Genomic DNA, 25,881 nt, shown 5'->3' on the forward strand with positions numbered 1-25,881 from the left:
CGCGAAAACTGGCGGCGATTCCGGCAAATGTTCGAATTGTTCCTGGTGGCAGCTGAACTCCAAGACCTGGATGATAGCGAAAAAATTGAATTTCTCCTCACCATCGCCGGTGCAAGGGCAAGAGAAATATTCACAAGGTTCAGGTTCTTCAGGAGGCAGCAAAGGTACAATTACCAGGCAGTCCTGGACAAATTCTCCAAGTACTGTGAAGAAAACGCAATCCAATCGGCAAATAAAGGTAAGAAAAGCTGCAGTACTCACCTCGTGGCTGGGATCCCGGAGCCCAAATTCCCAGAGGCTGAAATCCCGGGCCTGAGAGAGGGCTGGGTCGAGGTCGGCGGCCATCTTGCTAAAGGTATAACGCTAGCACAGTTGCGCGAGCAGTGCGCAGAACCGGAAGTTTCGTTTGCGCATGCGCGAGATGCTGCACATGCGCAGTCAAGAAAACGGCCATCGGTAAAGGAACAGCAATCTGAGCATGCGCAGTCGCTTCCTACGTGCTACATACCGAGCGTCAGGATGTCAGAGGCCCCAGACTGCACCAATTTAAAAGGGAAATGTCCCAAATCCAATTTAAAAGGGAAACGTCCCAAATCAAAAAAACAAAAATCTGTTAAAGCTGTAAAACAACCTTCCCTCACCTGGAATGACAGCACAGTGCCGCAAATTGACCCAGGAGATGAATTTGACCTCCGAAGAACCCTCCGACAAGCAGTTACCTACGCACAAGCCGATGATTCCGACCTTGAATACTTCGATGACGATCTTTACAGTGTTTCCGGACCTCGCGAGCCCAATGATAGCTCCGTGGTCCTATATGACTATGACTCGGACGAACCTTTCGTGTTGCACATTGGCGGCCCCCACATTGAATCCGACGCAGATGCGGATTCATTTTTCGGATTTGAGGATCTTCAATCCAGCAGATATGACGTTCCAACTTATCAGTACCGGATGATGCTGCAGCCTGACATTAACAGACAGGGAGCGGTGCAAGCACACGGAGAGTGCCCTGCTGCCACACAGAGCGTGGTCCACGTCCCGCTCAACGTTCCCGACTCTATGAAAGAAGACATGCAAGACTCCAGAGTGCAGTCCTCGCATGAACCAGAAGTGACTCCAGTGTCACAAGCTTCCACAGCAAGCTCGTGGACAGACTCCACAATTGCAGAAATGCAAGACTCCAGAGCGCAGTCCTTGCACGGACAAGAAGTGACTCCAGTGTCACAAGCCTCCACAGAGAGCTCGTGGACAGCCTCCACGATAGAGGCAACGCAAGACTCCAGAGCGCAGTCCTTGCACGAACAAGAAGTGACTCCAGTGTCACAAGCCTCCACAGAGAGCTCGTGGACAGCCTCCACGATAGAAGCAACGCAAGACTCCAGAGCGCAGTCCTTGCACGAACAAGAAGTGACTCCAGTGTCACAAGCCTCCACAGAGAGCTCGTGGACAGCCTCCACGATAGAAGCAACGCAAGACTCCAGAGCGCAGTCCTTGCACGAACAAGAAGTGACTCCAGTGTCACAAGCCTCCACAGAGAGCTCGTGGACGGACTCCACGATGGAAGGAACGCAAGACTCCAGAGCGCAGTCCTTGCAGGAACAAGACCATGAGGGTCTAGCAACCTCTCCTGACCAACCAGCGGCAGACGATGCAAGTCTGCCATGCTCACGTGAACAGCAAGAAGGCTATAACAGCCTACCATGCTCCACTACACAGCAGCATGAACATGACGGTCTCTCATGCTACAATGAAGGGCACAGCGCTGAAGACTGTTCAAGCCCAACTGAAGACAAGCCAAAGGAATCGCCTCGTCCAAGCCCGAAGAAAAAAGGTTTATGCGCTGACCTTCAGGATCATTATAGCCGAACAGAGATTAATAATGCTGCACGGCCACAGAAGGATGCTGAGGATTTGCTAACAAAATTAATTGAATGTTTAACTTGCAAGGAGCAGACTGAGAATTGCCAGTGTTTTAGTACGGATCGAAAAAATGGACAAGACATTGATCCTCAGGTAATGGAAATAACACAACCTGAATCATATCTACAGCAGGGACAAATGTCTCCCTTCAACACAACACCGCAAAATCCCAACTTCGGAGACCAGCAGTTAGTCAGTAATGACTCTTCAAACCTTGAGGGGAACATTAATTGCATTGAACCTATACACGCTCCACTGATTATTGAGCAGAACATTGGAGCAAGAATCCTGAGGACACCGACATCGAGTAGCCAGATAACGAATTTAAAACCCACAGCAGTTTCAAGTGAACCAAGTGTGCTTTCCACTAATGGTGAAGATGCAGATAAGGTCGACCCGATTATCCATTGTACCACACTAACCCCAGTGATTAAGCAGTTATGTATGGGGAGTATAATGTGGGCAATTGAGAACAGTAAAAGAGAGACTGTGACCATGCCAGTCCCAGCAAAATCAGACCCAGAGACCATGAAGGCATGTACATTAGACAAAGATACATATGAGGCACCTGAGAAGAAAAGTGAAACGGAATGTTCTTTGGAAAATAGTACAATGTCGATAGAAACATTGGATCCTATATTCGAGACCATACCTATGGGAGAATTTGGGGGTAATAAACAAGGTTCTGCAATGTCTGGGGGAAGATTTAAAATTCCAAAGAAGAAAAGCCCAAATGAAGGACAACGGCAAGACAATGACAGTCCACCGACATGGTGTGCACCACCAGATGAAAACTCTGACAATTTACCCAACCCTAGTGAACAGCAAGCTGCTAATGAGGATCTATCCACTGGATGTGAGACGAGTGACGACAGCATCCCACTTCCCATGCAAAAGGTGCAAGGTGACAGACCTCGCCTAGTGCGTACCGAGGCACTCGACGATCACGGTGGGACCACTGATGACTGCGGTGGCAGCGCACCGCTTCCACCCTCGATGGCTCGACCCTCTCCACTGGTTGGTGCATTCCTGCATGTTCCGACTCCAGAAGTGCAGCTTCAGGGAATCTCGGCTGCCTCCAGTGAACCTGTTGGGACTCCGGACGGGGGGCATCGACGGAAGGCAGACCGGACTCCAGATGGGGAGCAGCCAAGCGCCGACTCTGATTCGCGCACGCCAGACCTTGCTCCGGACGGGCGGTGTCGCGGCCTCGGTGATGGCACGCTCAGGGTGACGGCGGATGCCACGGCGACTGGGAATGGATCGCGTGGCAGTCCCACTGGGTCGGCAGTGGCAACCAGCACCGGCGGTCCAAGATGGACACACCAATTCGCGCCATCGCCAGACGTTGATGCGAGCAACAATTCTCTCTCCAAGGCGACATGCTTCGACGTTTCTCTGCGGAGTCGCCCTTCCGGCACAGCAGGTGGCCGGAACCAGCGTACACGGTCTCGGCCAACTTCCACATCTGGCACAGTCATCGCCTTGCATGATATTAGTGATGGTGCTACTTCGATGGCAACGACCCATCGGCTACAAGATGCCGTCCACCACAAACATAAAAAGAAAAAGACTCCACCTTGTTCCTGGCATGCAGGGCGGATGGATTGGTGCGTAGGCGCAATCAGCGAGCTTTGCGCCGCCTTCCACGCTCGCAACTGAACCGTACGCACACGCCGGATCCTCCACTGGTTCCCAAGGATGACTTCGTGGAGATGCCACGGATCATGCCCCTTCCATCGCCACCAGAACCAAACCACAGCCAAGGCACCACTAACAAAGATGTTGAATGTTATATTTGCACGAATGAAAAAACCAAGCACTGCACGAAGTACAACAAATGGTAAAGTAGAGACTTCGGCAACAGCATCACCTCCAACAGTCCAAGGTGAACCAGTGTGACCCCAAATCTCCACAGCTGAACCGGCTTGAGGACCAGCCCATTCTTGAGGCGGTCACCCATTAGACTGGACTTATAACGCTGTTCATACGTTCAAAAAGTCAAACACTTCTGTATTATAACCTGTTGTTGTTTATTGTTCCAGATATCGTCTGACCAGACCAATGTTCAAGTTTTTTTTTTTCTCTCGCATCCAAGTTTTGTTATGGTATGACCTTGTTAGTGTGACGCACCCGACATCGCCCCATGTAAATAGTTACGTCATATACACACGCTGTACATAACACACACACACACTCTTCGATGCACTCACGACACAATTATATTTATAACCACGTAGGCACATATCTTTGTAAAAAGGGGGGATGTCATGATATTCAAACACACACATCATGATAGACACACCAACAGACAAATCAGAACACACAACACCACAACCAATGACAGAAAGATATAAAAGCACAGACACGACCCCCGGTGGTCAGTATTAGCTGCAGAGGAGAACCAGGACACATCTGTTACCAAACACACTCAGGGAGACAGCACGTGCAGAGTATCCAGAACGAACTGTATTATAAGAGTTATAATAAAATAGAGTTGTACCACATACAACTGTGTTGGCTCATCTGTGCACCAGAGCACCCAACACCACACTTATGACATGTTGTAATCTAGGAAACACACCAGCCAATTTGACCCCAGCAAACTCCTACAAATTTCAATATAATAATGACCAGGTAATCTATTTTTGGTGATGGGCGTGATAAATATTGGCCAAGACAGAGTGGAGAACTCCCTTTCTCCAAAATAGCACCATAGGATCTATTATATTCCCTCGAGAACAGACAGGGCCTCAGTTTAATATTTCACCTGGACGACAGCACCTCCAACAGTGCAGCACTTCATCAGTGCTGTGCGGGAGAGTCAGTCCTAATTTACGTGCTCGAGAATCTGGAATGGGAATTAAACCTACAACCTTCCAACTCAGAGGCAATGTGCTGCCAACTGAGCAATGTCTGACATTGTACCAATGTCCAAATCAAAATGAATTGTAAAAATGGTGAAATACTGAAAACTAGATTCTCATCTTTTCAGTAACGGCCATTTGGAAAAATTGTAATCTTATCAAAATTACCAAAGTTCCCACGTCATTTCAGGACAAATACAAAACAGGAAATTTTAAAAAACTATAACTCAAACTTTGGACATGAATGAGTGCTATTGCTATAAATGTTAGCATGAGGAATACAAGAAATCCTGAACTTCTTTCTCGCTGCTTCTCTTCAGCTCCTGTTGGTCTGAAATATGAGAGGAATATATATTTTTTTAATGAAGAAATCTCATCACTGTCTCTGTAAGAACAAACGATAGGAAGGAAATCTCAAATCCCCTTGCACTGAGCAACCTCCATATTTAGTGCTGGAGCTTTTGTTAACCTAGACCCCCTGTTGCTGCCAATTGTTCCCCACCCCTAATTACCACATCCGCAGTAAGTTTTCAAAACAGTGCACTGCAAGGGTTTCTTGTCCATTGACAAATGAATAGCCACCACAGCGCCACCTTCTGTGGCAGCATAGACTGTACATGTTAATGATGCTAAAGCTAAATCTCCCCACACACTATTGCGGGTTCGTGAATACAACACTGGGGTGGTAGTTCCACTGATCACAGAAAAAATTAATCCTGAAACAATTTTGATTTTATTCAACCTCTCTGTGCACCAAAAGTCAGTTCAATCATATTTTCCACAAGGGTTTCAAATATTTTGTACACAAGAGTTTAGTTAGATATCAACAACATTTATGTAGCCAAATAAGATATATGTTTCAAGGATCGAAGTACAAGGATAGTTAACTAGTTATTTACATTTACCTCATTTTACATTGATTTTTCTCCTCTTCGAACTCTTTCTGTTACATAAACCATTCCCCAATGCAAAGGGTGACCTATGGCTGAATACTTGGCTTTTGTAGATAACAATCTCGGATTAACCATGAGTGCACAAGAATGATGTGACTCTTTTGATTTTCTGTCAGTCTCAATAAGGAATGTGCTTCTTTCACACAGTCTAAATAGATAAAAATGATGGTTTATATTTGATACACAAAATATACCCATTCTTCCCAAGCACAGCATTAAAATATCTGCTATTGGGCAGCTGTTCCAATAACCTGACCAAACAAATCTTACTTAGGTATATGTTGCACATACGTAAGAAATGATTATTGTAATTAATAAATGATTCATCTTAATTTTTTAATGCATATATAATATTCATCTTCCGTAAGAAATAAATGCATTCATTTTAATAGTTTGACAAGTCAATGTTTATGGAATCAAATACTAATCAATCAACAACTAATCTTTGAATGAACTGAGCCTGTGTTTATTTAACCACTGTGGACCTTTAAGCCTCAAAGGGAGACCACTCCACCTTAGTAGCAGAATAATAAATAGTGTGATCCCTCTTAAGTAGCATATGATCAACCAAAAAAAGCAGATTTGGGAAATCTGAAATAAAATAAGAAAATGCTTGAAATACTCAGCAGGTCAGGCAGCTTTTTAAAAAAATAAACATTTTATTGAGGTATTTTTTGGTATTACAACGACAACACAATAAACAATGTACATGACACTATAAACATAGTGCAAAAGCCATCTCCCTCCCTTACAGTTCCCATCTTTATTAACCCCCTACTCCAAGCTAAACTAACCACCCCCCTTCTGTTGACGATTAATTTTCCGTGAAGAAGTCGACGAACGGTTGCCACCTCCGGGTGAACCCTAACAGTGACCCTCTCAAGGCAAACTTAATTTTCTCCAAACAGAGAAAGCTAGCCATGTCCGATAGCCAGGTCTCCGACTTCGGGGGCTTTGAGTCCCTCCAAGCTAATAGTGTCCGTCCCCGGGCTACCAGGGAAGCAAAGACCAGAACGTCTGCCTCTTTCTCCTCCTCGATTCCCGGTTCCTCCGACACCCCGAAAATCGCCACCTCTGGACTCAGCGCCACCCTTGTTTTTAACACCGTGGACGTGACATCTGCAAACCCCTGCCAAAATCCCCTAAGCTTCGGACATGCCCAGAACATGTGGACATGGTTCGCTGGCCCTCCCGCACACTTTGCACACCTGTCTTCCACCCCAAAGAATCTGCTCATCTGGGCCACTGTCCTGTGAGCCCGGTGAATGACCTTAAATTGTGTCAGGCTGAGCCTGGCACACGTTGCGAACGCGCTGACTCTACTCAATGCGTCTGCCCATAGACCATCCTCTATCTCTCCTCCCAGCTCCTCCTCCCACTTGCGCTTCAGCTCCTCGGTCTTCGTCTCCTCTGACCCCATAGGTTCTTTGTGAATGTCCGAGGCTCTCCCTTCTCCTACTCACCCTCCGGAAACTACCCTGTCCTGAATCCCCCTTAGCGGTAGGAGCGGGAAGGTTGACACCTGTTTACGTAGGAAGTCCCGCACCTGCAGATACCTGAATTTGTTTCCCCTCGCCAACCCAAACTTCTCCTCCAGCGCCCTCGTACACGGAAAGCTCCCCTCTATAAACATATCCCCAATCTTCTCAATCCCTGCTCTCCGCCATATCTGGAACCCCCCATCCATACTTCCAGGGGCAAACCGGTGATTATTACAGATTGGAGACCAGACCGATGCTCCCTCTGCTCCCACATACCTCCTCCATTGCCCCCAGGCTCTCAGGGCCGCCACCATCACGGGGCTGGTGGAGTACCGTGCCGGCGGGAACGGCAGAGGTGCCATTACCAACAAACTGGTGCCTTTGCATGAAGCCGACTCCATACGTTCCCATGCCGACCACTCCCCCACCACCCACTTCATGATCATGGCTGTATTCGCTGCCCAGTAATAGTTACTAAAATTTGTCAGCGCCAGCCCGCCGTCTCCCCGACTCCGCTCAAGCATTACCTTCCTTCAAGCATTACCTTCCTTATCCGCGGGGTCTTGCCGCCCAAACAAAGCCAGAGATCACTTTGTTGACCTGAATAAAGATGGGGAGACATTGAAACACGAACAGGAATCTTGGGAGGACCGTCATCTTCACCATCTGCACCCTCCTAGCTAATAACAACGGAAGCGCGCCCATCTCCGAAAATCGTCCTTCATTTGTTCTACTAGCCGGGCCAGATTAAATTTATGCAGCCGGTCCCATTCCCGCGCCACTTGAATGCCTAGGTACCTGAAGCTTCCCCTTACTCATCTAAATGGCAGCTCCCCCAATCGCCTCTCCTGTCCCCTCGCCTGGATCGCAAACATCTCACTTTTCTCCATATTTAGCTTATACCCCGAAAACCGGCCAAATTCCCCTACAATCCTCATGATTTCTTCCATCCCCTCTAATGGGACCGATACATACAGAAGCAGGTCGGCTGCATAGAGCGAGACTCTGTGCTCCATCACCACCCCCTGTCCCAGTACCTCCCACAGATAATCCCATTCTACCCGATCAAAAGCCTTTTCTGCATCCATTGCGATCACTACCTCCACCTCCCTACCTTCCGGGGGCATCATGATCACATTTAACAGCTTTCTTACATTGGCCACCAACTGCCTGTGACATCGTCGGACGCAGCACCCCTCTTTCCCTTGCCTCATTGAACATCCTCATCAACACCGTCCCAATATCCCAGAGAGCCTTTTATAAAACTCCACTAGGTACCTGTCCGGCCCCGGAGCTTTGCCCGCCTGCATGGCCTTCACACTCTCCACTATCTCTTCCATCCCGATCGGGGCCCCCAGCCTTCTACCAGCTCCCCGTCCACCTTTGGGAAATTCAGCCCCCACCCCCAAAGACGTGCCTCATCCCGTGTGGCCCCGTAGGAGGTTCCGACCTATACAGCCAACTGTAGAAATCCCTAAACACCTTATTCACCCCTGCTGAATCTCCAACCAGGTTCCCATCGCCGTCATTTACTTTCCCTATCTCCCTGGCTGCCGCCCTCTTTCTAAGCTGCTGTGCAAGCATTCCGCTGGCCTTCTTTCCATACTCATAGATCGCCCCCCTCGCCTTTCTCAGCTGCTCCACTGCCCTCCCTGTGGTTAACAAGCCGAACTCCGCCTGTAGCCTCCGCCGTTCCCTTAACAGCCCTGCCTCTGGGGTCTCCGCATACCTCCTATCGATCTGTAGTATCTCCTTAACCAGTCGGTTCGTCTCTGCCCTGTCTACCTTCTCCCTGTGGGCCCATATCGAGATCAGCTCCCCTCTAACCACCGCCTTCAGTGCTTCCCAGACCACCGCTGCTGAAATTTCCCCCGTGTCATTGACCTGCAGGTAGTTCTGAATACATTTCTTAGCCGCTCGCACACCCCTTCATCCGCCAAAAGCCCCACATCCAACCTCTAGTGCGGGCGCTGGTTACTGTCTTTATTAACCTGCAGGTCTACCCAGTGCTGAGATTGCATGGTCCGAGATTGTGATCGCCGAGTACCCCATGTCCACCACCCCTGCCAGTAAGGCCCTGCTCAAAATGAAGAAATCGATGCGGGAGTACACTTTATGCACGTGTGAGTAGAAGGAGAACTCCTTCTTCATGGATTCACCCCCCCCCATCTGCTCCATGAATTTTAGTTCCTTTATCATTGCTGGCACCCTGCCCGTTTTCGAGCTTGGCCGGTCCAAGCCAGGGTCAATAACAGTGTTGAAGTCCCCTCCCATGACCAACCTGTGTGAGTCCAGGTCCGGTATCTTCCTCAGCATCCTCTTTATAAACTCCACATCATCCCAATTTGGCGCATATACATTCACTAATACCACCTGCACCCCCTCCAGTTTCCCACTGACCGTAATGTACCGACCTCCCACATCCGAAACTATTCTACCCGCCTCAAACATCATCCGCTTATTGATCAGGATCATGATCCCTCTAGTCTTTGAATCCAGTCCCGAGTGAAAGACCTGACTGACCCAACCTTTCCTCAATCTAATCTGGTCAGTTATTCTAAGGTGCGTCTCCTGCAACATTACCACGTCCGCCTTCAGTCCCCTAAGATGCCCGAACACGCATGCCCTCTTGACCGGCCCATTTAACCCTCGAACATTCCAGGTGATCAGCCTAGTTGAGGGGCTCATCGCCCCCCCCCCCCCCCCCCCCTTCGCCGATCAGCCATCCCCTTTTTTGGGCCCGCCTCCAGCCCATGCTCTGCGCCTCCACCAGCCCGCTCCCAGGTAGCCTCCGCCCCCAACCTCCTCTCTGTCCCTTGGCCGAATTCCCTCCCTCGTCAGCAGAACACTTTGCCCCCCCCTCCCCCCCAGTATCAATATTCTGTAATCCAACCCCTTTGATAAACCAAACACACGCACACACCCCACTGCGCTTCCGTGAGCTAGCCCGCCCAGCTAGCTTGGTGGCCCCCATCACTGGCGCCGGATAGTCTCCCACTTATTGTTCCCTCCCCACCCTCCCGTCCGCTCATACAAACATACTCCAACATCAAACAATCCCCACACAATTGCCCGACAGAAAAATACCAAGATCTAAACAAGCACACCTCCTTACCCCAACAGTGCAAATGGAAACCTTAACTCACTCAGCTCTGCCACTGGTCCCAAATCAATACAGAAGGCATTACAAACAGCTTCCACAAAACGAAAAACGAGAAACGTTTTTTTTAAAGAATAGAGAAACAAAAACAAAAAAAAAATCATGAACGCTGCAGCAAAGTTCAAAAGTTCTCAGTCCACCACCAGTCCTTTCCTTTTCACAAAGTCCAGCACGTCCTCATGCGACTCGAAATAAAAGTGCTGTTCCTCGTACGTGACCCAGAGACGGGCCGGATACAACAGTCCTAACTTCACCTTTTTCTTAAAAAGGATCGACCAAATCTGGTTGAAGCCTGCTCTTCTCCTGGCCACCTCTACACTCAGGTCTTGGTAGACCCGCAGGATACTATTGTCCCACTTACAGCTCCGTGTTTGCTTGGCCCACTGTAGAATGCGCTCATTATCCAAGTATCTGTGGAATGTCACCACCATTGCCCTCGGGGGGGGGGGGGGGTCTCTCGTTCGCAACTTTCTCGCGAGTGCTCTGTGAGCCCTGTCCATCTCCAAGGGTCGGGAGAATGCTTCATCCCCCAGCAGCTTCTCAAACATATCTGCGATGTATGCCTCAGCTTCCACTCCTTCGGACCCCTCCGGGAGCCCAACGATTCTCAAGTTCTGCCGGTGGGACCTATTCTCTTGGTCCTCCATCTTCTCCAGGAGCTTCTTTTGCTGGGCTCTCAGCATCCCCACCTCCAACTCCACCGCAGTTTGATGTTCCTCCTGCTCAGCCAGCGCCTTCTCCACTTCTGGATCGCCCGATCTTGGGCGTCCAATCTAAGCTGCTCAATCGACTCTTTTATCGGGTCCAAGCAGTCCCGTTTCTGCTTAGCAAAGCCTTCCTGAATAACTTGCATCAGCTGTTCCGTTGACCGCTGGGTCGACAAACCAGAGGTCCGGTCCTCTGCCATGCTGTCTCCCGCTGCAGCTTCAGCCCAAGCCTTCTCTGTCTTCCTGTTTCTGCTTTTACGAGCACTTCTAGTCCTTCTCTCCATGCACCATTCATAGATAGAATTTACAGTGCAGAAGGAGGCCATTCGGCCCATCGAGTCTGCACCGGCTCTTGGAAAGAGCACCCTACCCAAGGTCAACACCTCCACCCTATCCCCATAACCCAGTAACCCCACTAAGGGCAATTTTGGACACTAAGGGCAATTTATCATGGCCAATCCACCTAACCCGCACATCTTTGGACTGTGGGAGGAAACCGGAGCACCCGGAGGAACCCCATGCACACACGGGGAGGATGTGCAGACTCCGAACAGACAGTGAGCCAAGCCAGGAATCAAACCTGGGGCCCTGGAGCTGTGAATCAATTGTGCTATCCACAATGCTACCATGCTGCCCTTCCCACCGATGTGGGAATTAAGTACACAATTGCCTCTGTCTTCAGTTTTACAGTTCAAGTCCGGTAGAAAATCGGGGGAAAAGGTCCAAAAGTCCGACCCGAGCTGGAGCCACCAAATATGTGACTTACTCCTTCATAGCTGCCACTTTTCGTCGCAAGGTCAGGCAGCTTTTATGGTGAGAGAAACAGAGTTAAAGGGCCAGGTTGGGTTATTAAATATATCCAATGCTCAGTTACAGATTTTTGACCCACAAAGGAGTCCAGGGTTAAGGGGGGCTGGCAAAGTGGAGTCAGGAACTCAGTAACCAGATTTATTCTGAATTCCGCCCCAATATCTCAACTGCTTTGCTGTTTTTAATGATGCTACTTTTACATTTAAATACCCGGATTGGATAGGAGGTGAACTTGGCACCCAATTAATGGCACCGAGTACCTCCAGGAGGTGCGAGCTACCTGCCTGGTGCCAGCACTAAGGACAGGTAGCAGCCATGTTGGCACCTGTTGCTTTGTTATCGAAGAAAGAACGGGGCTCATCACAAGGTCAGGGAGGCTAACGGATTACTCAAGACAGCAACTGGGCCAAACCAAGGTAATTCATATATTTCTGCAAGGTTATCCAAGGGTCTGATAACTTCCCTGTCACAAGATGGAACCTGTGTTTGGTCCCATGGCTATTTGTTAACATGCACCAGACCTTTTGGGTTTGCCTAAATAAAAAGTAAAAATATAATTTCTGATCACACAGGCCTATAAAAAGCTCCTAAAATAGTTTAATAGGAAGTTAATTTGTAGTGAGTGAATATTCTGTCCACCAGCCATCAACTCTTTAAAAAAAAAAATCAAACTTCTCCTGAAGACATCTGCATCCCTTGATGGCCTCCTGGATCACGATTTTCAATTCGAGCCCATGCTAGGTCTCAAGGCCACTGCCATTTGAAAATCCAGTCCAGCGTTTTGGTTTGTTAATCTTCATTTGTTTTAATGTATAGTGCCACGTCACCCTGGGCAAGTGCGCGGTCAATTCCAGCCCCACTCGTCTCGGAATCACAACACAAGTGAATTAACCAATAATTCATTAAAAAATACATTGGCTCTCGACTGCCCAATAATTACAGTCACCAGGTTTGTAAGTTGAAACACAATTACTGTTTATTTATAAGCAGAACAAATATAAAATATTCAGTAAAACAACTAGTTAGCGGTGAGCGAATACCTGACTTCCTATTTAATAGCCCCAACTTCTACCCACACACACAAGACAGACAAACACAGAGGGGAGTGGAAAGGGTGGAAAAATAATAAGGATTAAGTTGAAAAAATAAAGCCCTTGCTTCAGATGGTGGATCTTTTAGTTGCCTTTGCTTAAATCCCGCTGGTTGATCAAAGTCACTGGTTTACAGTTGGCAATGCCCTTCCTGAAATGAAATGAAATGAATGAATGAAATGAAAATGAAAATTGCTTATTGTCACAAGTAGGCTTCAAATGAAGTTACTGTGAAAAGCCCCTAGTCGCCACATTCCGGCCCCTGTTCGGGGAGGCTGTTACGGGAATTGAACCGTGCTGCTGGCCTGCCTGGGTCTGCTTTCAAAGCCAGTGATTTAGCCCTGTGCTAAACAGCCCCTTCCTTGCAGAATAATTAATTGAAGGGTCCCACAGGTTAGAGAATGTAGGACATACAGGCAGCAGATTTCCAGAGAGTCACTTTAGTTCTTATCAAACTGGGTCCTCAACTCGAAGGTTCATATTTAGGCCTCCTTCTTTCTTTCACATCAAACCCTCTCTTCAGCACTTGGTTTGGCTTTACATCTCTGCAGTCCCAAGAGAACTGTGCCCAGTCTTGCTAGAGAGAAGCACTCTTGAATTGGATTAGATTTGTTTATCGTCATGTGTACTGAAGTACAGTGAAAAGTATTGTTCTGCGTGCATATCAGACAGATCATTCCGTGCATGAAAAGAAAATACATAATAGGGCAATATAAAATACACAATGTAAATACATAGACACAGGCATCGGGTGAAGCATACAGGAGTGTAGTACTACTCGGTAGAGAAGGTGTGTGACGAGTTCAGATCAGTCCATAAGAGGATTGTTTAGGAGTCTGGTAACAATGGGGAAGAAGCTGTTTTTGAATCCGTTAGTGCGTGTTCTCAGACTTCTGTATCTCCTGCCCAATGGACGAAGTTGGAAGAGTGAGTAAGCCGGGTGGGTGGGCTCTTTGATTATGCTGTCCGCTTTCCCCAGGCAGCGGGAGGTGTAGATAGAGTCAATGGATGGGAGGTGAGTTCACATGATGGACTGGGCTGCGTTCATGACTCTATGTCATTTCTTACGGTCTTGGGCTGAGCAGTTGCCATACCAGGTTGCGATGCAGCCAGATAGGATGCTTTCTATGGTGCATCTGTAAAAGCTGGTAAGAGTCAATGTGGACATGTCAATTTCCTTAGTTTCCTGAGGAAGTATAGGCGCTGTTGTGTTCCTTGGTCGAGGCGTCGATGTGGGTGGACCAGGACAGATTTTTGCACAGCTAACTGGATTTCTAGAGAAAATGCATCAGACCTTTTGGAAAGAGTTGGAACTCCTCCATCGAGGCTTCAGAATCAAAGTGAAACAAACTTCAGCCTTGTGACACTGAGGCACATATCAGTGAGATCAGAACCAATGACCACTGGTCACAGGTCAGGGCACGGATATTTGAGCCAATTCAGTGGTCACCAGCCAAGGCAATCAAAGTGAGCCATCACTGATGCCTTCCTGCTGCTGCAATCCTCTGCTCGAATTAAAGGCACAGACCACTTACAAGCTGTTTTGCCTTAAAGTCACATGTCCATTAATCCTCCATGGATCAAAAATATAATAGCAAAAAAGAAAAGAAAGAGGCAAAGCGGGAATAAACAGGAAATAAGTAGGAGGGGCCCTTACAATAGTTAGCTTACCCTGAGCAACACTGCTCATATTCTTAGAAGGTTCCAGTTGAAATATAGAGTACAATTTTCAATCTATATTTGTGCAAACCTATGTATAAATTCTGGATTAGCTCTGCTTTTGACTTTATTTATGTGGGTGTTTAAAAGAGGGATTGTTTTCCATCCTGTAACATCTATAAATGTGTCCGCAATTATTTAGATGCTTCTGATAAATATTTGGAAAGCGGCAGGCCTAGGAACATGAATATGTTGTACATTCTCACGCCTATCTTGTTTTTGACAAGATGTAAAAAGTCCTTTCTTCTCTTTATTATACGTCTTCACTTATGAATGTACTGCTCAGTGATGGAGACCATTAATCCAGGTCAGCAGAGAGTCACAGGAACCTGTGTGAAAGCGTCAATTAAATTTTAGACAAGAAGATATCAGGAGTAATCTTATGTATTTGGACTCATGCCGTGAAACTTTTCCTGCTAAGGATGGATATTGGGAATTTTTGCAGGGAAAGATTTAAGGGGCATCTTGACAAATACATGAATAGGATGGGAATAGAGGGATACGGACCCAGGAAATGTAGAAGATTGTAGTTTAGTCGGGTAGCATGGTCGGCACGGGCTTGGAAGGCCGAAAGGCCTGTTCCTGTGCGGTACAGTTTTTTGTTCTTTGTTGAAATCAACAGGCCCGGCCACTAAAATCCTGCAGGTCCTTCCCCATCATATCCAAGTAGGAGAACCCTGTGCTGAGAGTCCAAATTCCAAACATTTACCTGACAATATCTTCAAAAAGGACATGAATGGATCAGTAATAATTATACTTTTTCTCTCACTTTATTCAAGTACAAAATAGCAATACCCCTCCGCCCCTCCCCATTCTAGTTTCTTGCATCTAGAATTTACGGGGGGAGATATTGGTACCAGCACGGTCTTTTTCCTTATTTTACAGTGGTGACTGCACTTCAAAAGGATTTAATGAGCAATAAAAGTGCTATGAGGATGTGCAGTTGTTGTGAAAAGCACTTCATATATGCAAGTGTTTCCTTTTCTTTTTAAAGAGTTAGAATCGGAGGGGTGGGGGGGGGGGGGGGTGGGGGGGGGGGGGGGCGCAATTTAGTTTCATAATCTTTTATGTGAAATTCCACCACAACCCCGGAAGTGCACAGGCCTAAATCAGGCATTAGAACCACTGAATGTGCTAATCAGGGGCCCATTAGAGTGTCATTGCCAATCTGGGAAGAGAATGTTATGCTCATGCTCTACTCACTTTTTGTGGGTATATAGAGGCATAGACAGCGCTTCTGAAATGCTAAGTAAAGTGTTTTTCACAAACATCAATGTGGAGTCAGGAGGAGCATAATCACAGGCCGCAATCTTCCGTTCTGGTTCGGTGGTGGGTGTGGAGATGGCAGCCATTTCCACTGAGGGGGTGCAGGATGGCTGAGCACATGCGTCCTTGCACAGTTCAGCCCATTACATATGTGTTTGTAAGGAGCTTGCCAAATCTTGCAGCAGAGGTGGAAGGTAGCGGATACAAAGTTACTGTCCCTGCCATTACCTCATGGGATTGAAGGTCTGGGCACCGTATTTAAAAGCCACCCAGTCATTCATTCCTTGGCTGTAAACCAGGAGCTCCAGATTCTACCAAGAGGTGGATGTGGCAGACCAGACAACATGTGGCACCACAATTCAGCAAAACCTCCCTGGAGATTTTCATCCAGTAGAGGCGGGAAGGAAATCAAACTCTCCAGGACAGCAACAGAGGACGAGCTGGGAAGGGATGGAGACCGTGAGGGTATCCAACGATGCAGGGATGGTGAACAGGGTCTTGCTTCTTTCCTCTGGAGCTCCTATGTTTGGCTGAGGGGGCTTCTGAGTAGGGATGGTGGGAGAGAGTTGGTCCCAGATGGTGGAGTTGGTGCTGTCTACGGTAGAACCTAGGGATTGAACTAATGGTAAGGGAGCAAACAGTTACCGTGAAGGGGGTTGGGGGGTCGGTAGTGGGATGCAGTCGGGTGGCAGATCCAGGGTGATAGTCGGGTAGCTGAAGGTTTCATGGTGGGGGGTCACATAAATGGAAAAAAATAAGGCTTGTGTTATGTTCTTGTACAGAGACAATTACTGAGTTGGCATACTAAAGAACATCAAGTTCAAGACTAGTTGATTTTATTATAGTATACCAAACCGTGGGTAGGAAATTAATGCTATCAAACCGGAACTAACACAAACACGACTGACCACAACGGCTTCTTCTCCAGACTCCCTCCATGATGCAGTGCCATTGACTTGCCTGACACCTACTGGTCGGAGGCTCTACATATTTACACATACACTTGTTTATGCATATCACTACAGCTTGGATAATGGGAGGTGGGCATGGGGATGATAACGGATATAGGCTCAGAGTGGAGAGTAGGCATGTGAAGGATGATAGTTATAGGTGTAAAGGTAATGGCGGACGTTCAAGGGTGTCAGAAGGAAGACAATTGATTTGGTGCGTCAAGTGTGTTGGGAGTTTTGATTGTTTAAAGTTGGTGGTGACAGGGGGAGAAGGTAGTCGAGCAAATTGAGAATGTGGTGCACTGTTGTCGCTTTCTCTGCTGTACAATGCTGTCACACTGAAACTGTGATTCCTCAAAATGGGAAGCGAGTCTTAACATGAGATGAGAACCAAGCTCAGGAAAACGTAATTGCTAAAATGCATCTGTTATCGGGAAACTGATATTTGGTCCCCTGCCAAATTAAGTTCCTTTACCCACCAAGCTTCCGCTGCTAGTGGGGCCAGAAGATTCTGCCTCTAGATCCACAGCAATCCTGTGAGCTGTTGCCATCAGACATTTGCCTCATCCCATACAATTCTCCCTCCCAACCCACTCCCCATGACTTGCCTGTAGGCCAGCCCTGCCGCATTTTTCAATGCTCTGACTGTCAAGCTCCATGGGTATGCCGGATTGATGTCTACAGCTCGTTGGTTTGATGTAAATAATTTGAGACTTCAGATCGATGTCTTTGCGTGTTCCAGGCATGTTGCCCGTTTTGTAACAGTTTCTGATGCAGAAATAATTTGTCCACCAATTTAATGAACATTTTGACCCATGACCTCCGAGCCCTGGGGCATTGTAACTGGAGTACAATTTTTAGTACCAAGATCTTTAAAGTTTTACTCTATCTAATTAATGGCTTTATTATACAAGTTCATCATCATTAGCACATGTACAGCAGTGTTATTTTCTTTGATAAACATGTGCAGAAATAATCTAGTTGCTATTCAATACAAGACAGTGATACTTATATATATTTAAATCATCATATAATATACCTTCATCCATCTTAAAACCTGAAATTAAATTGACAAAATTTTACAATGGTACAAATGTAAGCACTCTTGATGTGGTAGTGACATGATTTTTAGATTTTTAAAAATTAGATTTTTTTCCATTTTTACAAATAACGCAACAAACCCTCAAAACTGGCAGAGTAGAGCATAAGTGCTTCTGCGTACATTAATCTTTTTTAAAATTTTAGAGTACCCAATTATATATTTTCCAATCAAGGGGCAATTTTACGTGGCCAATCCACCTAACCAGCACATCGTTGGGTTGTGGGGGTGAAACCCACGCAGACACGGAGAATGTGCAAACTCCACACGGACAGTGACCCAGGGCCGGGATTCAAACCCGGGTCCTCAGCCCCGCAGGTAGCAATGCTAACCATTGTGCCACATGCCGCCCTTTCTGCGTACATGAATACAGAAGAAGACAAGACAAACCCCAATGTAGTTGATTCAGCTTAATCATTAAACTTGGTGCCTCTGATTATACTATAAAGAAACGTAAACAGATAAGTTAGAGGACGGGGAGAGGAAGATAAAGTCATGAAAACATGGTAATATAGATCATAGAATTTACAGTGCAGAAGGAGGCCATTCGGCCCATCGAGTCTGCACCGGCTCTTGGAAAGAGCACCCCACCCAAGGTCAACACCGCCACCCTATCCCCATAACCCAGTAACCCCACCCAACACCAAGGGCAATTTTGGACACTAAGGGCAATTTATCATGGCCAATCCACCTAACCTGCACATCTTTGGACTGTGGGAGGAAACCGGAGCACCCGGAGGAAACCCACGCACACACGGGGAGGATGTGCAGACTCCGCACAGACAGTGACCCAAGCTGGAATCGAACCTGGGACCCTGGAGCTGTGAAGCAATTGTGCTATCCACAAGGCTACCGTGCTGCCCCAATATGATATGCACCCTCACGTGTAGCAAGTTTAAGACGGTGCTTCAGGAGGAACAAGTCAGACATGTGATTAGGCTATTGAGTTGGATGATCAGCCATGATCATAATAAGAGGGAAAAAGGCTTGAAGGGCCAAATGGCCTCTTCCTGCTCCTATTTTATAAGTTTCTATATTTCTGATACGGAACCTATAAATTTGAGATAGGGCCCCCAAACCTTTTGGAATGCATCGGATTTTTAACAGAGTATGTGTAGCGCACAAAGACTCCGTGAGACGAATAGAGTGAAGTCGATGAGGCTTTATTAAGCGTGTCTGTTCCCCCGCAGCTCGATAGTAGAATGGCCTGCGGGGGAGGACTCCGGCTTCTTATACTCCGCCTTCAGGGCGGAGCTAGAGGTCAACGGCCAACCAGGACCCGGGATCTGTCAGCCAATGACATTAGGGCTTCCAGTCCCACATGACCCCCAATACATACTACCACAGTATGCAAGTTAGGAACTCCATAGGGATACATTCCATGATAATTTTATGTCAATTCTGAATTGAAGGATATTTGCCGCTAATCCAGGAGCAAAGGATGTTCTTTGGTGCTGCAAAAGTTAGGATATTTTCCCGCCTTTTTTCATTAGCATCAATAATTCTTCTATCCGGGAGCCCCAGAGTTAGGAACAAAGGATCAAATTATGAGGCCATAATGAATATCTTCTCAACTCTTTAAGTAAACCAGATCAATGGGATTTAATTTTGACACAGGACCACACACAGTGTATGTAGTCTCCCTCAACTACCTTGCACCTTTGGCACAGCAATGATATAGAGATCTCAGGCTTGGTGTGAAATGCAGATGGTGTAATATTTTGAACTGAGTCACCTTTGTTCTGTTACAGACTGAAATCTCATTGGCATTTTCCCATATATTACCCCAGGTCTCCTCTACAATACTGGCTGTGAAGTCTTTTTCCCAAGGTCGCAGTGTTTCTAATATCCTCAAACAGGATCTAAAACATAAAGTGTCATAAAACTTGCTGATTAATTGCTTAGGTTTCATTGCAGATATTTGAAAAAGGAGTATCTTGGTATGGCAAACTATTGGCACAGCTGTTCAAAAGATGACAAGAAAACATTACTAAATATATTGCTCAGCCTTCAAATATCTCTATCCCTCCAGATATCGAATCCATGGTCCATAACACCTGGTGGGAAACGGGGTTGCCCTGACAGAGAGAGCGGATGTTAGTTTTGATCTCCCTTTCAGCTGACAGACCAGCGTCCATGCTCTTAGAGTGTTGATAACTGTAGGATTTCAACACTTCACAGACCCAGCCTTGAAATCGAAACATGATGTATTTTATTATTGCACATTTGGCATTCTGAATATACACCTAAAATGATATATTCTGGAGCAATTTTTCTTCTTGCAAACTTAAATTACTTGACATTTTCAAATGTTACTGTTATATTATCCCACTGCCTATGTATAAAACAAAAAGGTACATGGAATTAACCACAGTGCTTTTTGTTCGTTGTTTTTAGGGCCTGGGAGGAGAATTCAGACAAACAGCAGCGTCACACCAGAAAGTTGGATACATGATTCTGAAAATAACAGCACATATACCTCCAGGACTGGAGAAGTGGAACTGCATATGTTAACTAATAGCACATTTATGGAAAATAGTGGAGTGTCCACTTCCTTCATACCAGTTACCAACAGTTCACAAAGTCCTTTACCGACCCTGACTTCAACATCAGAATTTGGAGAAAGTATTAGAACTGATTCTGAATCAACTAATCATTCATATTCCACAATACCTTCAAGAGGCATCATATCTACAGATCTGTTTGATTCCAGAAGTCACCCGTTAACATCACTTTTGGACAATGAGGCTTCAAGGAAAGTTGAAGAATTTAGAAGCTGGAGTCATGACAAAACGTCAAAGGGGACTGATAATCTTGAAAGGTTGTTAACTACTTCATCTGGCACTTTTGAAGGATCTTTATATACTGAACCAAATGTTTTAAAAATGCCTTTAAATACCTTGCCAAATGTATCCAAAATATCTTTAAGTACTGAGCAGAACAATTTAGAAAGATCTTCAAGTATTTCACCAAATGATCCTGAAGTAATGAGTATTTTGCAAAATATTGATGAGAGGTCTTTAAATAGCATGCAGAACTATATGAAATGGTCTTTAAGTACTTCACCGAATGATTCTGAAAGATTGAGTGCTTCGCCAAATGATTTTAAAAGATCTGTAAGTACTTTGCCAAGTGATTCTAAAATATCTACAGATAGTGCTCAAAATGGTTCTGAATGGTCAAGTACGTTGATTAATGTTTTTGAAAAATCTTCAAACTCTTCAAGTGATTCTGAAAAATCAACTACTTCACTGAATGATTTTAAAAGATATTTAACGACTTTGCCAAATGATTCAAAAGTATTTATAGACAGTGTTCAAAATAGTTCTGAATGGTCAAGTACATTGATTAATGTTTTTGAAAAATCTTTAAACTTTTCAAGTGATTCTGAAAAATCAACTACTTCACTGAATGATTTTAAAAGATCTTTAGGTACTTTGCCAAATGATTCCAAAATATCTGCAGATCGTGTTCAAAATGGCTCTGAATGGTCAAGTACATTAATTAATGGTTTTCAAAAATCTTCAAACTCTTCAAATGATTCTGAGAAATCAAGTACTTCACTGAATGATTTTAAAAGATATTTAACGTCTTTGCCAAATGATTCAAAAGTATTTGCAGACAGTGTTCAAAATAGTTCTGAATGGTCAAGTACATTGATTAATGTTTTTGAAAAATCCTTAAACTTTTCAAGTGATTCTGAAAAATCAACTACTTCACTGAATGATTTTAAAAGATCTTTAGGTACTTTGCCAAATGATTCCAAAATATCTGCAGATCGTGTTCAAAATGGCTCTGAATGGTCAAGTACATTAATTAATGGTTTTCAAAAATCTTCAAACTCTTCAAATGATTCTGAGAAATCAAGTACTTCACTGAATGATTTTAAAAGATATTTAACGTCTTTGCCAAATGATTCAAAAGTATTTGCAGACAGTGTTCAAAATAGTTCTGAATGGTCAAGTACATTGATTAATGTTTTTGAAAAATCCTTAAACTTTTCAAATGATTCTGAAAAATCAACTACTTCACTGAATGATTTTAAAAGATCTTTAAGTACTTTCCCAAATCATTCTAAAATATCTACAGATAGTGCTCAAAATGGTTCTGAATGGTCAAGTACATTGATTAATGTTTTTGAAAAATCTTCAAACTCTTCAAATGATTCTGAAAAATCAAGTACTTCACTGAATGATTTTAAAAGATACTTAACGTCTTTGCCAAATGATTCAAAAGTATTTGCAGACAGTGTTCAAAATAGTTCTGAATGGTCAAGTACATTGATTAATGTTTTTGAAAAATCCTTAAACTTTTCAAATGATTCTGAAAAATCAACTACTTCACTGAATGATTTTAAAAGATCTTTAAGTACTTTGCCAAATCATTCTAAAATATCTACAGATAGTGCTCAAAATGGTTCTGAATGGTCAAGTACATTGATTAATGTTTTTGAAAAATCTTCAAACTCTTCAAATGATTCTGAAAAATCAAGTACTTCACTGAATGATTTTAAAAGATATTTAACGTCTTTGCCAAATCATTCTAAAATATCTACAGATAGTGCTCAAAATGGTTCTGAATGGTCAAGTACATTGATTAATGTTTTTGAAAAATCTTCAAACTCTTCAAATGATTCTGAAAAATCAAGTACTTCACTGAATGATTTTAAAAGATATTTAACGTCTTTGCCAAATGATTCAAAAGTATTTATAGACAGTGTTCAAAATAGTTCTGAATGGGCAAGTACATTGATTAATGTTTTTGAAAAATCCTTAAACTTTTCAAGTGATTCTGAAAAATCAACTACTTCACTGAATGATTTTAAAAGATCTTTAAGTACGTTGCCAAATCATTCGAAGGTATCTACAGATAGTGCTCATGGTTTTGAATCGTCAAGTACATTGATTAATGTTTTTGAAAATTCCTCAAACTCTTCAAGTTATTCTGAAAAATCAACTACTTCACTGAATGATTTTAAAAGATCTTTAAGTACTTTGCCAAATGATTCCAAAATATCTACAGATGGTGCTCATAATGGTTCTGGATGGTCAAGTACATTGATGAATGTTTTTGAAAAATCTTCAAACTCTTCAAATGATTCTGAAAAATCAACTATTTCACTGAATGATTTTAAAAGATCTTTAGGTACTTTGCCAAATGATTCCAAAATATCTACAGATAGTGCTCATAATGGTCCTGAATGGTCAAGTACATTGATTAATGTTTTTGAAAAATCTTCAAACTCTTCAAGTGATTCTGAAAAATCAAGTACTTCACTGAATGATTTTAAAAGATCTTTAACTACTTTGCCAAATGTTTATAAAGTATCTACTATAAGTGTTCAAAATTATTCGATAAGTTCAAGTACTTTGACAAATGATTTTGAAAGCTCTTCAAATGCTTCACCAAGTGATAGTGAAAGATCTCTAAGCACTTCACCAAATTATTCAAAAAAGCCTTTAAATGCTTCATTGAATGATTCTGAAACAGTGAGTACTTCACCAAATTTTTCTGAAAGTGCTTTAAATAGTGCTCAAAATTATTCGGAAAACTCTCTAAGTACTTCACTCAATGATTCTAAACTTTTTGTAAGTTCTACAACAAATAGTTCCGAAAACCCTTTAAGTACTCCATTGAGCCATTCTAAAATACTCAGTATTGCAACAAATAGTTCTGAAGAGACAATTCATTCACATGCAACATCCATACCTATTGAAATTAATGATGTTACTAATGGGTCAAATGCATTAGGGTCACTAAGTATATCTTCCACACAGTCAGTTGATACTCAGACAAATGGTTCAAGGTCGACAAGTCGCTCCCTTTTTATCTCAGGTGCTGAAACTATAACAGCCGTCACAGCAACAAGTCATTTACTTCCCAGAATTACAGATGGTTTCTTAACCACTACTGTTCTGTCTGAAATATACAACATTGAGAACTTGATTGCAACAACATTGTCTTCGGTACATTCAGATTCTGAAGGCTTAGTGAATGATTTCACAGAGTTAAGTTCTAACTTTACAGCAGCTAATATTTCTGAACTAGATTTAGTTGAATCAGAAACCAAGGATTTTGTTAAAACACAAATTGCAACAACGCCAAGCACTACTCTGAGGAGTGTACTTCCTGAAGGAACACCAGACAATTCTAGAACTTCACTGCCTATGACAACAAGTGCCCATTTGTCATTTTCTACCATGGAACTACCTGTTAGAGAAGTAGAAAGAACATCCTCGGCACCAACTGTAATAACACCGAGGTCTCAGACCAGAAGATATACTACAATTTTGCAAGTTCCATCTGTCACACCAAAGCCTGCAATAATTAGTACAACAGGGACTGAATTTGCCACTGAATGGACTAATCCACCTATTTTTATGAGTACTTCAAAAGAAGTCAAAACACCGACAACTGCTGTTATTAAGACAACTGAACAAACTAGTACAAGAACTTCAGTTAGCGTGAAGTTTTTGACCAGCAGATGGACCTCAACTAGCACAAGGACCTCAACTAGCACAAGGACCTCAACTAGCACAAGGACATCAACTAGTACAATGTCTCCAATTAGTACAATGATACCAACAAGCACACAAATTTCAGACAGTACCACAGAGATTCCAACTACTCCCACAAGGACGCTGACAAGCACAAAGCCTCCGACTACTAAAGGAAGAGTTACTTCTGAGCCAATGACTGTGATTCATGTTACCAGTACAAGTGTACCTGAAATCTCCAGAGCAACCACAGGTAATTTAAAATGGTGACTGTGATTTATATGAAAATAGCATACTTAAAATTCGCATCATATACAGGCAGTGGTATATTTTGTGTTTTCCTAACCAGATCTGGTTAATCGATAATTATTGAAATTCGTTTTGTTGGCAGATAATAATTATTTTTGTTACGATGAATGTTAGAAGCATTGGTAATTTAAAAAAGATAAATTTAGAGTACCCAATTTATTTTTTCCAATTAAAGGGCAATTTACTGTGGCCAATCCGCCTACTCTGCACATCTTTGAGTTGTGGGGGAGAAACCCATGCAAACACGGGGAGAATGTGCAAACTCCACACGGACAGTGACCCAGAGCCGGGATCGAACCTGGGACCGTGGCGCTGTGAGGCAGCAGTGCTAACCAGTGCGCCACCGTGCTGCCCAGAAACATTGGTAATAAGATGCCCGAACTGGGGGCTGTTGGGTGGTAGGAACTATGCCGTAAAAATGTCAGAAATATGGCCAAATAATGAGGATACAAATGAACATAGAATTATTCATTGAAAAAAACGAATTAAAAAGTATTAATTAACTAGGTGGAGGAGTAACTTAACCTGTGGGCAGAGATTAGTATTTAGCATTTAATTTTGCAGTAAAACTCTAGCGCCAGGGCCATATAATTACTTGTAACTTAATCTAACAATAATTTAAGTGTTTATTTTAAATTAATTAACTAGTGCTTAAATGTCACTCAGCGGGGTGCAGTGCTCGAACTGTGAGATGTGGCAGTTCTGTGACGCTTCCAGAATTCCGGTCGATGACGCCTGAAGCAAGTGTAACCAATGGCAACTCCTCACAGACCGCGTGGTTCGGTTGGAGCAGCAGTTGGATGCACTGAGGAGCATGCAGGTGGCGGAAAGCGTCATCGATAAGAGTTATGGAGACGTGGTCACACCCAAGATGCAGGCAGACAGATGGGTGACCACTAGAAAGGGCAGGCAGTCAATGCAGGAATCCCTTGTGACTATCCCCCTCTCTAACAATTATACCGTTGGGGGGGATAGCCTATCAGGGGAAAACAAGAGCAGCCAGAACAGTGGCACCACAACTGGCTCTGTTGCTCAGCAGGGGAGGGCAA

General features: G+C 44.3%; 1 protein-coding gene across 1 annotated transcript in view; it reads left to right on the forward strand.

Moving 5' to 3' along the window:
• Nucleotides 1-25,881, forward strand: part of heg1 (heart development protein with EGF-like domains 1) — a 178,788-nt gene that overhangs the window by 79,673 nt on the left and 73,234 nt on the right. The window contains exon 2 of the mRNA XM_072473269.1: nt 20,424-24,776. Coding sequence (XP_072329370.1) covers nt 20,424-24,776 — 4,353 coding nt within the window. The remainder of the gene's footprint in view (nt 1-20,423; nt 24,777-25,881) is intronic.

Source organism: Scyliorhinus torazame, chromosome 2 (assembly GCF_047496885.1).
Source record: "Scyliorhinus torazame isolate Kashiwa2021f chromosome 2, sScyTor2.1, whole genome shotgun sequence".
Lineage (NCBI taxonomy): Eukaryota > Metazoa > Chordata > Chondrichthyes > Carcharhiniformes > Scyliorhinidae > Scyliorhinus > Scyliorhinus torazame.